Genomic DNA, 14,751 nt, shown 5'->3' on the forward strand with positions numbered 1-14,751 from the left:
GGTTGTGGTTCTTTTGGTTTTGTTAACCATGTTTGCAGTGGTTTCTTGTGTATAGACACACCTTGGTAGAAGGGAGAAGTATTTTTAGAAGAAAGATTAGAGACTGAATTGAGGCTATTTTGATAATAAAGAAAATAATTGCTCTTGGCTCTGTTTCAACAGTAAATAATGATCTTACTGCTATTGATAATCTATTTACATTTGCCTTAGTAATTGAATCAAGAAAAATGAAAACACATAGGTTCAATTGTATTATTGCAATTTATACTGTTCACTTTGCTTTCGATTTTGTTCATTCCAATATTGACTAAAGTAGTGCTCTTTAATATAAGTTGAAAATACATAATATTATATGGCGTAACATTCTAAGTGTGCTTTCCCAATCTTATAAAGAAACTATTTGAAAGTCTAAAAAAAAAATATACACGTGTGTGATCTGATTATTCAATGACAATCACTAAATTCCTACTTGAAAATCACAAAGTGACGTTTGAGACGGTAAAAAAAATCTCTACGTTCACACAACCCCGTCGAAGAAGAAAGCTATCGAATGAAAACGATCCGTTCCATTATTCGAAGCATTTAATAATTTCGCTTTCTCCTTATTCGATCCAACATCCAGCCCATCTCGCGCACATATGAATTCGAATCATTTTAATGCGCGGACGGCCCGTAATGTGTTAAAAATAGGCGCCATTACGCAGTCTTTCTCGATGACCGCTAGGCGACCGCAAGTCATTACAATTTCACAAGGTAGGCTGGCAGAGGTAGCTTCAGCGCATCGAGACGCTGCTGTTCTAGGATATTCCCACTCTCGATGGCGTTCGATGTATTTGCCGTACCGGGGACGCCTTTTTCTCAGTTCGCCACGAATGTCTTCATTTCGCTCCCCTGGCTGCAACGAAGCCCGTGTCCCTAGGAAAAAGCTAGAAAAAATTCGCGCCGCTTTTTGCGCGCTGTCGTAAGCTGATTACGATGATTTATGACGAACGTGATGCATGCTTTCGATGCAGGTACACCGCGCCGTGGATTATTTCTTGCGTGTCCCCGGGTTTTTCTTCTTTTATCTTCCAACCGTGCTCTTTTCGCGGCGTACATCGACGCTTAAAGGGACCGTTTCGAGGTTCCGTTTGTTTTGGAGACGCCTCGTTGCGAATCTTTATTACATTTGGGAAAATTAATCGCTTACCTTTCGATTTTTTTTATTATTCTTTCAGATGTCTATACTTTGTCTCAAAAGTAACAATAAAATTGACAGTTCGTGATTTTCATATAATAAATTAGTGTGTTTTCAATGAAGTTTCATAGAGAAATCGACAGTGAAGTTAGAGTCATAAATACTTTTACGTTTTGCGAATAATAATGTGTAGGACAGTTAATATATTGATTTCTAATTGTTTTATATACATCGCCTCATTTTATATGCGCAGAAGTACATTTCGAGTTTCATCTTCACTATATTTCTCGACGGTTTATGGCGCGCAAAGTAATAAAATTTGTTGGCCATCGTAGCCCTGACTAGCAGCTGTTTATTCATTTTAGTCGAAGTCCTCTCTGTTATCTCACCAGTGTCGTTAAATGAAAATTTTAACGTAACACCGTGCAAGAGCCAGCTTGTACGCGGTTTCTTCGACTGGTTTGTGAATGAAAGTAAAGAAAACCTTGGGAGCATGACTAATTGTAAATAATTGTAGCAACAGATCAGTAAGTGCATTCGTAAGCAGGTTTTTCATGCATATTCATGTTATTCCTATCTGCTGGCTTTGTACTTTTTGTTAACAGCAGGTTTAGTGAACTTTGTGTAATTAAGTTTTGTCTCACAATATGTTTTCATATCCTGTCTGGCCATCCTTTCTTACTTATATATTCTGTTTACTACTTGTAAAAGTATTATTTATACTTCCACAGAAATTTAATCCCTTCTTGTTAAATGTCATTGTACATTCAATTATGGAATAATTCGATGACAAGAAATTGTGTACGTTCCGAGTACTGATATTTTTTTGTTTGTTTGATAATTGTTTTATATTATTAATGTTAATAACGATACCAAAACATTTCTTTTTAAGTATTTCATAAAATTAGTGAAACCACATTCTAATCTACTATTATGCATAGAAAATTAGTACTCGTGGATAGCACGCGATACACTTGCGTACTATCATTTTTTTACCTTCTAACCTACATGCGTACGTTATAATTTACGGTTTAATAATCTATGTAATAATGAGAAAGGAATATAAATAGTAACTCACACAGGAAATGTCACTTTACTTAGAAGTTTTTCTAGAATTGCACCAAGCGTATTGTATTTTTCGTTTTATTTTCACTAAAAGTATGGTTTTTCCAAAGAATCCGAGTCTAAACACAACATAATTTATATATAAACACATTTGGTTATAAACTAGATTACTGTTCAAAGTAATTCGTTATACGTTCCGTTAAAAACAATACAAAATACAGTTCTTCAAACTAAAGTATTATCTTGCTCTGTTTAAATTAGAACGCATCGACCCAAATTATTTCAATTTACTCGAGATTCACTAAATTTTGCTATTTCTATGAACAACTTAGATTTAACACTTTAACTGCGAATACTTTTAGCACAGACGGTCAAAGAATAAAATGCAAATAAGTATGCATGCAATATACTCTAATTTATATTACTGAATATTTTAATTTTATTATAGTACTAAAATGATATTCTATTTAAAAAGACTATTTTTATCGTATTTATTTTACTTTTACTTTAGTGGTATACAAGCTACAGTCCCTATTTGACATGAACAAAAATTAACCTTCTATGGACTGAATTTTTTTTACTCTGCAAATGCTTTGCAAAGTATTAACTTTGAGATTTATTTCCGATTAATAATGCTGCTAACTGTATCAATATTGTTATTGGCTATCTTCAAGACGTATACGCCATCTTATGAGAAAATTAAAATTATTTGGTAAAACATCAATATATTAATATGTTATTTGAAAGTTACGCGGACTCATAAAGAGTTAACATATTCTTTATATACTACACTCGCCTCTAGCTATAATTTTCGTACGCGTTTCACAAACCATATCCGCAGTTAAAGGGTTTCAAACAAATTTCAGACAATTCAAGGGTTTCAAATAAATTTCAAACAATTCAAGGGCTTCAAACAAATTTCAAACAATTCAAGGATTTCAAACAAATTTCAGACAATTCAAGGGTTTCAAACAAATTTCAAACAATTCAAGGGTTTCAAACAAATTTCAAACAATTCAAGGATTTCAAACAAATTTCAGACAATTCAAGGGTTTCAAACAAATTTCAAACAATTCAAGGGTTTCAAACAAATTTCAAACAATTCAAGGGTTTCAAACAAATTTCAAACAATTCAAGGGTTTCAAAAAAAATTCAAACAATTCAAGGGTTTCAAACAAATTTCAGACAATTCAAGGGTTTCAAACAAATTTCAAACAATTCAACGGTTTCAAACAAATTTCAAACAATTCAAGGGTTTCAAACAAATTTCAGACAATTCAAGGGTTTCAAACAAATTTCAAACAATTCAAGGGTTTCAAAAAAAATTCAAACAATTCAAGGGTTTCAAACAAATTTCAGACAATTCAAGGGTTTCAAACAAATTTCAAACAATTCAAACTATCTTTATCGAAAAAAAAAGAATTATCCGTATCGTCACACCGGTCATCCTTCTCAAGGAGTCAGCCAAGTAAGCAGCGCACAGCCGGTTGTTGTACTCGGGACTCGAGATCGGGTCGCCGTAGTAGCGTGGATCGATCGTGCATTTCATGCACGTGCGTCGGACAAATGGGATTAGTCGGGTGACGAAAGTGTCCGCTCGGAACGGAACCGATTGTGCCGTTTGAAATTCCACGATGACGCAGAAGGAAAAGTGGCCGGTGGAACAGTTAGCTGGGATCGGGAGCTGCGCTCTATCCGCTCCGGCACCTGAGAATTTCTTGCCGCACGCGAATCGCAAAGAGTCCCTGCCGGCTGATTGGCCTGACGCGAGATCGATTCATCTAATGGAGCCACCTGGCTGGGAGGAAACGCGCGTCCGCAGTTCCCGGATACCCACTCGAACGGCGGGTATCCGTTTCGAGCGTCCTCAGAAACGTCTAAGAATTCATTTCATCGAACGCGCGAGTTGCTTCGCGTCAGAGGAGACTGCGATGGAAACTGGCGACTTTTCAAAGTCGCAGCATTCGAATGGACAATTTTATTCATCTGGAACACTCTCGCTGTTAAATTTTAAACATCAACTTCAGTAGTGTGTATATTGTAATTATTGTTTTGAAGATATGACTTTGAAGTAGCAAATTTTTTTATTGAAGATGCATTTCCTTTGCTTATAAAATTTTATAAAGATTATTGAAAGTTTACTAGTTTATTCTGCATTAGTTTCAAGTCTAATTAGGAATTTAAGATCTCTTCAAGGCACTTCTTTGAACAATTTTTATTGCACTATGAAAGCAACTATCAGTTTTTAAAAGCTGAACTACTTCTACTAGAAATACGGTTGTATATATTTTAAATAGAAGAAAAATGCTTCTGCAGTACAAATTTCTTATTAAAAATGGATTTCCTTCGCTTATAAATTTTTTTAATACATTATTGTAAATTTACTAGTTTATTCTGCATTAGTTTCAAGTCTAACTAGAAGTTTAAGATCTCTTCAAGGCACTCCTTTGAAAAATTTTTATTACACTATGAAAACAACTATTAGCTTTTAAAAGTCAAACTACTTTTACTAGAAATGCAGTTTTATATATTTTAAATAGAAGAAAAATGCTTCTGCAGTACAATAAAATACAATTACGGTAAATGCATCCGATAACGCAGGCTTTCCTAAATGTAATGGGTCCCTAAGTGCGAGTTCGCTCGAATAGATCGTTCCTGAAATCCACGAACGAGTAGCCTCCCTCTTGAGTAATCACGCCGTGAGACTATTTCCCTTTCCCAGCGGCTTTCCAAATTGGCCAATTTCCACCGCTATCCTTTCACGTTTTCTTCGAACGCAGGGCGCGCAAAAAACCGCCGCGCGATCGAGGAAGAACGACGAATGGTGGCACGGTTTGTCACGTGGGCACCAGGCCGAGTTTTTATCGCGGCTGCGAGGCTCATCGCGGGCCGCGGCGCACTTAGAGCGAATTCGTAGGCGTTAAATAATGTTTCCTTAGTCGATTTACTGTTAGCAGCGCGTACGATATAACTCGCGTTGACCGCCGCGGAGCATATATTTACGAGGACGGCTGTAAAACTCGTCGTTCCATTATTTGCTACGATAAATTGGAGCAGGCCAATTTGTCTTCAGGCCGCTGAATCCGCGGAATGATCATCCTTATTGTCGGCGATAACGATCGCCCGTTGAAATAATTTATCGCATCGACGTAGGAGCGGCCAGGCTCGAGACAATATCGCCAAGCGGTTTTCCTCTTTCACGTCTCGACAGAGCTGGAGGTGTTTATTGTTTATCTGGAAAACACGCTGCGCCTTTCAAAGTGTGTCCCGAACGACGCGTTCAAGTTAACGGCGGGCATTTCATGGCTCGCAGCGAAGTTGGTCAACGCGGCGAAGTTTCCTTATAGCGCTTCCTCGTAGCGCGAAAAGCGTCAGTATTGACTTTACAGTTACCAGTTAGTTTGTTCGAACTGTCATCGACGATAATTAGACAATTTTTTTTTTAAATTCCATTATAGATTCATTGTATTGGCATTTGTTTAGCTGCTAAAGGAAGCTTCAGACATTTTTAAAGGATATCATCTATTAATGTTTCAATATTTACAAAATGGGATTCAAGTACTGATCAGGAAAATATAAGTCAAGATAAATCGATATTTATTGGTGGCAGTAATGTTAAATGTTTGTTCAGATAATGCAGGGAATATTGAATATTTAAATATTCAAACTCATCCATCGCAAAGGTAATCGCAAAACAACTAGCCTCGTCCGATCAATAAGACATCAGTTTCCGCTGTTAGCAACAGGGAACGCACGAGAGACGCGCATGAAATTTTTCTCCAGAGATAATACACGCAAGATGAGGTAACACAATTGATCGTACAATTAATCATTTCGCAGAAAACGCGATTCTACTCGTTCGAAATCCCAATCCATCACGTCGAGCTCAACTCTGGATTCTAATATTAGCGCGTATTAGCTAATACTCCGTAAAGGAGGCGCCATTACATAAGTAAACATTAGATGCTGCAACAGGACGAGGGTTTCAAAACGTTCCGGCTAACTCATTAATGAACTGCGCCCAGCGTATCCCATTATACATACATCAACGTCGATTCAAGATGGAAAGGTCAGCGTAGACCCGTTGGCGATTCCTCGATTATTTTAAACAACTGATAAACCAAGTGATTCATTCACGGATCGTCCGCCACGTGGGACGAACAACCGTGGCGACGCCGCGTAGTAAAAGTATCGCGTTCGTTGCGTGGCATTTTTCACCGATGAATCAACGATCTCTCCGCGCGGAGCCGATAAAAACAAAATTCGTAACAAGTTTTTCTTCTGCGTTTGACGTCACCTCCGTTGCAATCTCCTTTCGTTGCGGCCGACTGGCAATCGGCAGGTTAATCTCCTGTTAGGCGTTGCTTCAATAAACGCTGCCGTGTCGCAACTATCGAGCGAGGCAACGATCGCACTGGATCGCCTTCGAGTATCCGTGGAAATCAATCGAATTTCCAATATACAAATCTCGTCGAGGAAACAAGGGTCTGACCATTAAATATTACCAATCATTACTAATTGCAACCTCGAGGTTTGTTAGTGGCTACAAAACTGATTAAATCGTACGAAAAAGAACAATCATTTTGTTTGTAAGTTGTAACTTAATTTTTTTCTCACATCACTATATAGTACTTGTGCGATATATATATTAGTGGTATTATTGTAAGGAATGGCAAAAATGATTAATAATATGTAGACGTGCTAGAATACTTTATTCTACTAATTTTTAATTTGAAGATTCGTATAACAATGGCTTCTCAGGTAGTTTGTATTAATCTCGAGGACACTTCCAATTTTATAGCTCATGCGAATATTTAGGCAAAGCCACAGAGAAGCCATAAAGAAATGCACGTGACCCTCTTCGATCCTGCCATTCGATGTTTCTTACATGGAATATAATTATAGTAACTGACAAACATGTATACTTTCAAATTAGTAGGTATATGTGACTTAACTATTTGAAATGCTAAATCGGGGCCGAATCATTGTTAATATTAATCTATACTAGTCGATGACTGCACTGTGGTTGTTGCTTAACTATATAACATGCAAACTGTTGTACCCACTCACGTTTTCATTAGATCAAAGAGGTCGAGGACGGAGGATTTGTTTCGATAGGCGTTATAATTCAATTCAGTATCGTTCACTGTAAATTGAAATTGCAATAGACGCACTGTATTTTTTGAAAATATTTATGGAAAAAATGGAGTGGTATTATTATTTGTGAACGCCATCTGATTCAAATTTTATGAAATTCAAATGTTAATTTTTGGAGAAATACAAGATACTGATACAAAATGGCTGATTATAAACCTTGCTATACAAAATGTTACAATTTATAAATTTACTGATTTTTGCAATCGAATTGTCCCTATAAAATGTCCCTTAAATCAGGCAACCGTGAGTACAAGGTCGGTGAACGGGTTGATTGCTGCCCTAGTATAGCCTCTCTACTTTCTTAGTTTTAGCGAATGTGAAATTAACGTAATCTGTTGATGTCTAAAATAATTATTTTGCAGATGAGTCATCGTACCAGATAGAAAGTCATGAAACATGTTAGTTAAGTAAGTTATAAGATTATATGGTAAGGTCCAAAAGTGTCAAGCCCAAGGATATAATTATCCTTTATTTCAGTGCATTTTTTACAACTACTACTAGTAACAGTCATAAGTAAAAAAGACTTTAATTGCTATTAGTATGAAATGAATGCAATCTTATCGCTTGGCTGCACAACTCACTTTGCGAAAACACAGAATCACATTATTCTTGGAAGAAATGCACAATTTAAGACATTAGAAAATGGATAACTTAAAGCATTGGAGTCTAGTATTTTTTATTTAAAACATCAACGAAGAAAAATTAAAAATCTACTTCTGCTCAATTATGTTAATGATATTTTCCTTTGTTTTGTAATTAGCATCTGTCACCATTAATTTGAAAGTGGTAATTCCATCAGTTGGTTCTTATTTTAAAATGCATAATAAGCTGTTATATAAAATTAAATGAATACGAATTAGCTTAAAAATTTGAGTGCTATAGTCATTCAGCATCACAATGAAACTGAACGTTAAGGCATCCACATCTGCAAACGTCTTGACCACTCGAAGTTAATTTCAAAATTCAATTACCACAGAAGACACGAAACTTAATTCCTCATTTTCTAGAAGATAGCAAGGGCTAGACACCCAACTCGCCTCCTCGAAGGCTAGAATTTTCTACCTGCACTTTTACAGACAAAATTGACATTGTACACAAGCCGGTTAAGGATGTAACTCACACTGGTATCGATTTCAAACACTACCGTCCACGCTTGCAACTACGATTGTACACAGACGGCACCACTGCATACGTGGTTAGGAGCTTATCCATCTATCGATTACTTTTCCTGAGAAGGCAGGCGTCATTACGGGGACAGAGGCCCCGACTAGTCAGCCAACGGAGAACTCTGATCTTAAACTTTTCCTGCTTTATTCTCACCCGTCGAAACTACTAGGTTCGCGTTACCCGGCTTTATTGCCTCGTAATTTCAGTTGCGAAACGTCAGAAAACCAATATAGAGTGCTCGAGAGAAGATATCTGGCGTGTGGAGGTCGGCCATGGCCGTGGTGTCTCCGAGCTCGTGGTTTTACACCTTATTGGTACAAAGTGGTTTACGATTCAAAAGAAGAAGATGAGGGGCTCTGATAGCGCGCAATCGGGTTCTTGCCAGGACGCGTTAAGCCTCGTTCAGATTAGTCAGGTTACTTGGATTCCACTCGATTCGATTGAATAACTTGAAGCCAATTTATCAACTCGTTACTTCATTCGATCTGGGATACGTTCCGTCAAGCTCTCAGAGGGATCAAGTTAGGCGAGGTCTCGAACGACTTTCAGTCGAGCGGATTAACGTGTGCGCGAGTGGAAAATTCGAGTCGAATGAATTTACTTGTACGCGCGTAAATTTCGCGGCCAAGTAAATTGATTCGCGTCGACGCAAATTTGAATTCGAGGCGACGCGAGTTCAAGCAACTCGACTAATCTGAACAAGGCTTTAGGCGCCCTACGTGAAACGCTGTCGACGCTTTTGCGAGGTATACTGTATAACCTGTTTCAGTGATCTAAGCTGGTTATCACAACCGTTCCCGTTTGCCTTGCCGGGCATAATTTACGTTTTCCTGAAAATGTCTGCCGGATACCAGGCCCATTAAAAGCTAATCGCTGGTTGTCCACGATTATGGTTCACTGTCAATTACTAAGTAACCCTGATGTCTCTTCACCTGTCTTTTTTTTTGTTTTTCGTTACTCTCTTTTCTGTTTTTTCCTTTTTTCTTTTTCATTTATTGGACCGGACAAGTTTTGTAAGTACCGATGTGATCTTCGATGGAAGGATCGGCGACGATGCGTTGGATCTGTTTCGATACATGACGAACACGAAGCTAATAAAGTCGAATCGATGGTGCGTTGAATAGTACAAGCGAATGAACGACTTGTAACGAAAGAAGCAACGTAAGTAACGTGTTTGTTGAATTGTTATATTATTCTGGACAGCATGATATTTTATAATTAACTTTGTTTGACTATCGAGCAGATAAAATAATTTATTTTAGGTAGATAGAAACCTTATTTTTTTCATAGAAGGTTGGATATGTACAAATTTAAGAATTATAAAATGTTATAAAGTATTATTTTCTTGAAAAAATAATATTAAACTTATTCTTCCTAGATTTTAATTTAGAAGTTTAAATATGGTTACATCCGTTAAATTAGAAACCTTAAATGTAAATGAAATAGATTCGAATCGTTAAGATAAATCTTGATCAAATTTGAAAAAGGAATCGACATTACGTCCAATTGTTATAATATTCTCGCGTCTAATTGCAAGAGAGTGTGTAATATGTGCATTCGTTATCCAAACTGGTAAAACAGGTCAAAGACGATTGATGTCGCCTATAGATTTGTAATTCGAATCAATTAAGTTGAAAATGCTGTGTGGTGAAATCGTTTTTATGTCCACACTGCATATGCAAATCTCTATTTACGAATTTAATACTATATTGCTGCATACATATGTATTGAGTTGGTAAGAAAGTATTTTCGGTTTTGTAAGTGCTTGTAAATGCATAGCTCGCTTCTAACCAAGCCTAAATGCGACTGAAATCAAATGCAAAAAAAAAAAAATCGCAACACTGACAGAAGTCTTCTAAAACAATTAAATTAACCACCTCGACATAATCACAGACAGTCTAAAATAAAAAACAAAAATAAAAATATATTTCAAAATAAGGTTTCCACCACCAAATATCATATCCCCTTATTTTAATTTACACAATTGAACAACCAAGCATTTTTTTCGCAACACTGACAGAAGTCTTCTAAAACAATTAAATTAACCACCCCAACATAATCACAGTCTAAAATAAAAAAACAAAAATAAAAATATATTTCAAAATAAGGTTTCCACAATCAAATATCGTATCCTCTTATTTTAATTTACACAATAGAAAGACCAAGCATGCCAAAGGCAAAACGAGTAGAGATAACGGCTTCGAGACTCACCCGGATAACCCTCTGGAATGACAATTTCCGGCCCCACTTTGACGTCGTGCCGATAACGATGGATCAATAGAGTTGCAGTAACCCGGAGCGATCTCTGTTGCTGTTTGTAGAGCAACACTGGCCTGCCGCCGGTACCTTCGAGCCTGACCACTCGCGGTAACGAGAATCGATCCAGGAATTCTCGCAGGGGCATGTAACCGCCGCCGGATCCGGAACTACCCTCTGCTGTCGCCTCCCTGGAGCTTGGCAGGGATTTCGGCAGCGAGGGCACCTCCTCGCTGGACATCGTTGAGAATTCACCGTTCGACGACATTGTTCCGCGCACTCTGTTCGTTATATCCTTTAGTCACCGAATTACGTTCAACTCGCTCGGAAACACGGCGTTCCTTTCATTTCTCGTCGATCGACGATCACGGATTCGCGCGTCGACGAAGCTGAGTCCCGCTGAGAAATTCACGTATCAACGCTGCACGCTTTCAGACGTATCTTCAGAACTTTCCAGAGTGGCGCGTAGTCGAATCTCAGCCACGGAAGAACGCGCCCGCCGCTCGGTTTCGGTGGCATTTTTATCTCCGCGACATCTGGCCGCCACCAGGACGTCGACGGAAACCGGCTGTCAATTAGTAACAGGTTCCGGGCACTTTCTTCGGTTATGTCACTGGAGAGGGTCTGGCCCGTCACTGTCACTTTCCACTACGGCGTTGCAGGGGGACAGGCGACCGTCGCGAACGACGCGACGACGGTGGGGATCGTCAACGGGGCCGCGACAGCCTCTCAGAATCGGTCTCGATCGAGCTGAATGCCGATCGTCGCGATCACGGACGAGCGCGACCGTGGATTCATTCACTGGACACTAACTGTTACCGTGAGCAACAGCACGCAGTGAGATCGACGATCACCGATTCGACGGTCGTTCTTGCGATCAACGAGGCGACGATTTACTTAATACCTCGCGTTACGAATCCTTTCGACGAGCATCGTCGAGGCTCTCTCCTTGAACGCTCTCGTATCGTTCACCAGCAGTCCACCGTCGAAATTACACTGTCCACGACGCCGCTGCGTTCTCTTCTTCATTTCAACGACGGCTCGCGGTGGGAAACGTTGCGTCATACTTCCAAACGGCTGACGATTTCGGTTGGCCGTTCGCGAACCGGTCCCGCGATTCTCCTGCGATCGTTGGGCCCAGTGGAGCTCTGGCATCGGAGATTTCCGCTCCTACCGGGAAAAATCCGGATCCATTTACGAGCCGCGGTACGTTGATAAATCAACCGATCGATCTAGCAACGTGCCAACTACTGTCTGCCCCATCGTTCTCCCCGCATCGAGGCACTCGTATCTCCCGTCGCGTTTATGATTTAGTGGAACTTCTCACGTGGCCTAGGGGATGGACCTCAGCTTTATCGCCTCGCGCAGCCCTCGCGACCTTCGCCTTCAGACTCCTCGATTACCGAGCTGCATCCTGGTAACACCGAACAGGATCTATCGTCGAATGCAAAGGGCAACGCGGATAAACTCTAGACGATCCTTGCGATCAAATAAATATATATTCAAATCCTGCTGCTAGAGTGCTCTGTAACAGACACGTGCGACTATTTTGTACGATTCACAGCGATTTTAACAAGTATCCGCTCTTTCTCTTAATATTTCTCTTTTTTTTTAGATTTTTACAATTATGAGGGAGACAATTGTGGAGGATGCGAAAGATCGACGGGGTTACGAACGTAGTGAAGTATCTCAGAGAATTTTCACGATGGTAGACGACAACGTTCACAGAGGGGCGCTGAACAGGCCCCGAAGAAGAACCGATCGAACCGGCGGACGCGAAGTCACTGACGCCCGGCGTGACTCGGGCCAGCGTAAGAGGCCCACTGACACTAACACGCGGACAATTGGCTGTATCGTCCCGCTTCTACTACACGCAGCCCTGTTAGTGGCCGTACAACCAGCAGCGCTGGCGAACTTCGCCTGGAGTCTTCCAGCCAGGCTAACAGAATACGTGGCTGCGCTACGGCCGACCTACGGGAGGACGTGGGCTTATTCAATAGGGGTCCTATTGTGTTCAGCTCCGACAGAAGCGAACCGCCCTTAATAGTTTCTCTGGAAACGTAATCGGGCGTGGTAAGTGAAGTTGCCGCGTGTACACGTCTCCGGTTACAAGTATCAACAGTTTGACAGCGTACAAGAGAGCCGATACTGTTCGCTGCCGGTGAATTAGCGTACGGAGAATCGACGCGGATTCCATCGTGCCCTGGTGCTGGTGTTTGACGCGCATTCTGCGCGCGAGCGGCTCGATTCGCCGCTGAAATCGCTCGTTTCATCAACGTCGCGTGGGGCATATCGAGGTGATTAGTCGAGGTATCGGTTTGTCGCTGATCTGCTTTTTGGATGGTCCTGTGGCACGCGAAATTTATTGGTCGCGGTTAGTGATGTGACGTTGCTGTGACTATGGTATTAAATATATTAGTAATTTTGTTAACAGTGATTTGCAATAGATATTCTTAGAATTCTTTGGTGTTTCTGTTGCACGTGTGCGCGTGTGTACGTGCGTTGAAATATTTTTAATTGTAGCATTCGAACATGGGAGTAAACATTTTTGTAGCGCACCAACTAAATAAGATTTAAGTAACGGCGTAGTGCTTGAAGCAGCGTTACATGTAATTACTTTATCTAGATTTGTATTTAATTAATTAACTTCGCTGTGGTGATAACAGAATTAAGTAATAAATCGTGAGGCATGCATCAGTGATACCTTAAAAAGTAATCTCGCTAAACGGCGAGTATACGCCAAAAGTGAAGCAGCTCGATCGTTATAAAATACCTTCTAAAGCAAAACTTTACGTTCACCCGTAAACCAGTACCTCTAATGCCTTTCCTTATACAGTTATCTCCGATACTAAAGGGAAATGGTACATGGCTGGTTTCGCGAAATGTATATTTAATTATATCATTTTATTCACCTTATCCGCTCTGCTCAACGGTGCACGCTTCAGATAATAAAATTCGCGATGGGACGGCGATGGGGTTCCTGAGAAGCCTGGAAAGTGGAACGACCTTGAGTTTCATTGTCGAACGAGCCACCTCGCGAAAGAACACGCGCGCTCGTTGCATCATAGCCGGCGATATGGGTTCGCACGATCGTTTCGCGATGACTCCTCTTTCCTTCGTTTTACCGTCTTCTTTTCTATTCTTTTTGTTTTCTTCTTCTTTTCTTTCCCTTCACGGGAATCACACTCTTTTGTTCGCCGATTGCGCACACTCGCGATGTGTAACGACAATGTACGGTACAGCGGGATCGTTGCCACATCGAGCCACGAGATATCTTGCTGGCGTCATGCGTGTATACCTACAAAGCAACCGGTGCTCGCCGCTTGACAGACAGGGAGGAAATTGTAATACCGCGGAGCAGCCAGATAAGAACTGTTGTGTAACAGGAATACATTAGACGCTGTTGTCATACAACCACGCGAATTTATTAATTCCTCGATTGAACTCAGCTATTATCACGAGACTCTGGTTGAAACGTAATCTCGCTTGATGCTCGACAAAAATGCATTAGGGTTTCGAATCGATTAATAGGATCGCTGCTGAAGATTACGTGCACAGAGAAGATGTAACGAAGGACGCTGTTCTTCTTGATTACGACAGCAGAAAAAAGACTCCGACGCGAATTGTTCTCCTTTTAACATTTTACGATTCCAGGATGACATCACACGCGACAGGCCGTAAAGTGGGCACGTTTAAGTTCGGACCTTTTGGGGTCAAAGGCAGACGTTCACGATCTGTACTTTTTTGGGTGCGTGCTCTATTTTATTTTGATATTCGACTTTAAAAATATATCTTGCTTGAAAGCATTTTGCATAGAAAAAACAGATGTTACTCTTATAATCTTTTTCTGTTTCTGCCAGTCTCTCAACTTGTCCTTGCTTCATAAGAATCCTTAAACACATGTCTATTGTATTGGGTTCCTTGAAACA

At 40.1% G+C, this 14,751-nt stretch overlaps 1 protein-coding gene across 1 annotated transcript in view; it reads right to left on the bottom strand.

Moving 5' to 3' along the window:
• LOC143429767 (uncharacterized) overlaps nt 1-14,751 on the bottom strand; it is a 206,034-nt gene that overhangs the window by 20,977 nt on the left and 170,306 nt on the right. The window contains exon 2 of the mRNA XM_076905531.1: nt 10,778-11,103. Coding sequence (XP_076761646.1) covers nt 10,778-11,090 — 313 coding nt within the window. The 5' untranslated portion in view covers nt 11,091-11,103. The remainder of the gene's footprint in view (nt 1-10,777; nt 11,104-14,751) is intronic.

The sequence above is a fragment of the Xylocopa sonorina genome, chromosome 12 (assembly GCF_050948175.1).
Source record: "Xylocopa sonorina isolate GNS202 chromosome 12, iyXylSono1_principal, whole genome shotgun sequence".
Taxonomy (NCBI): Eukaryota; Metazoa; Arthropoda; class Insecta; order Hymenoptera; family Apidae; genus Xylocopa; species Xylocopa sonorina.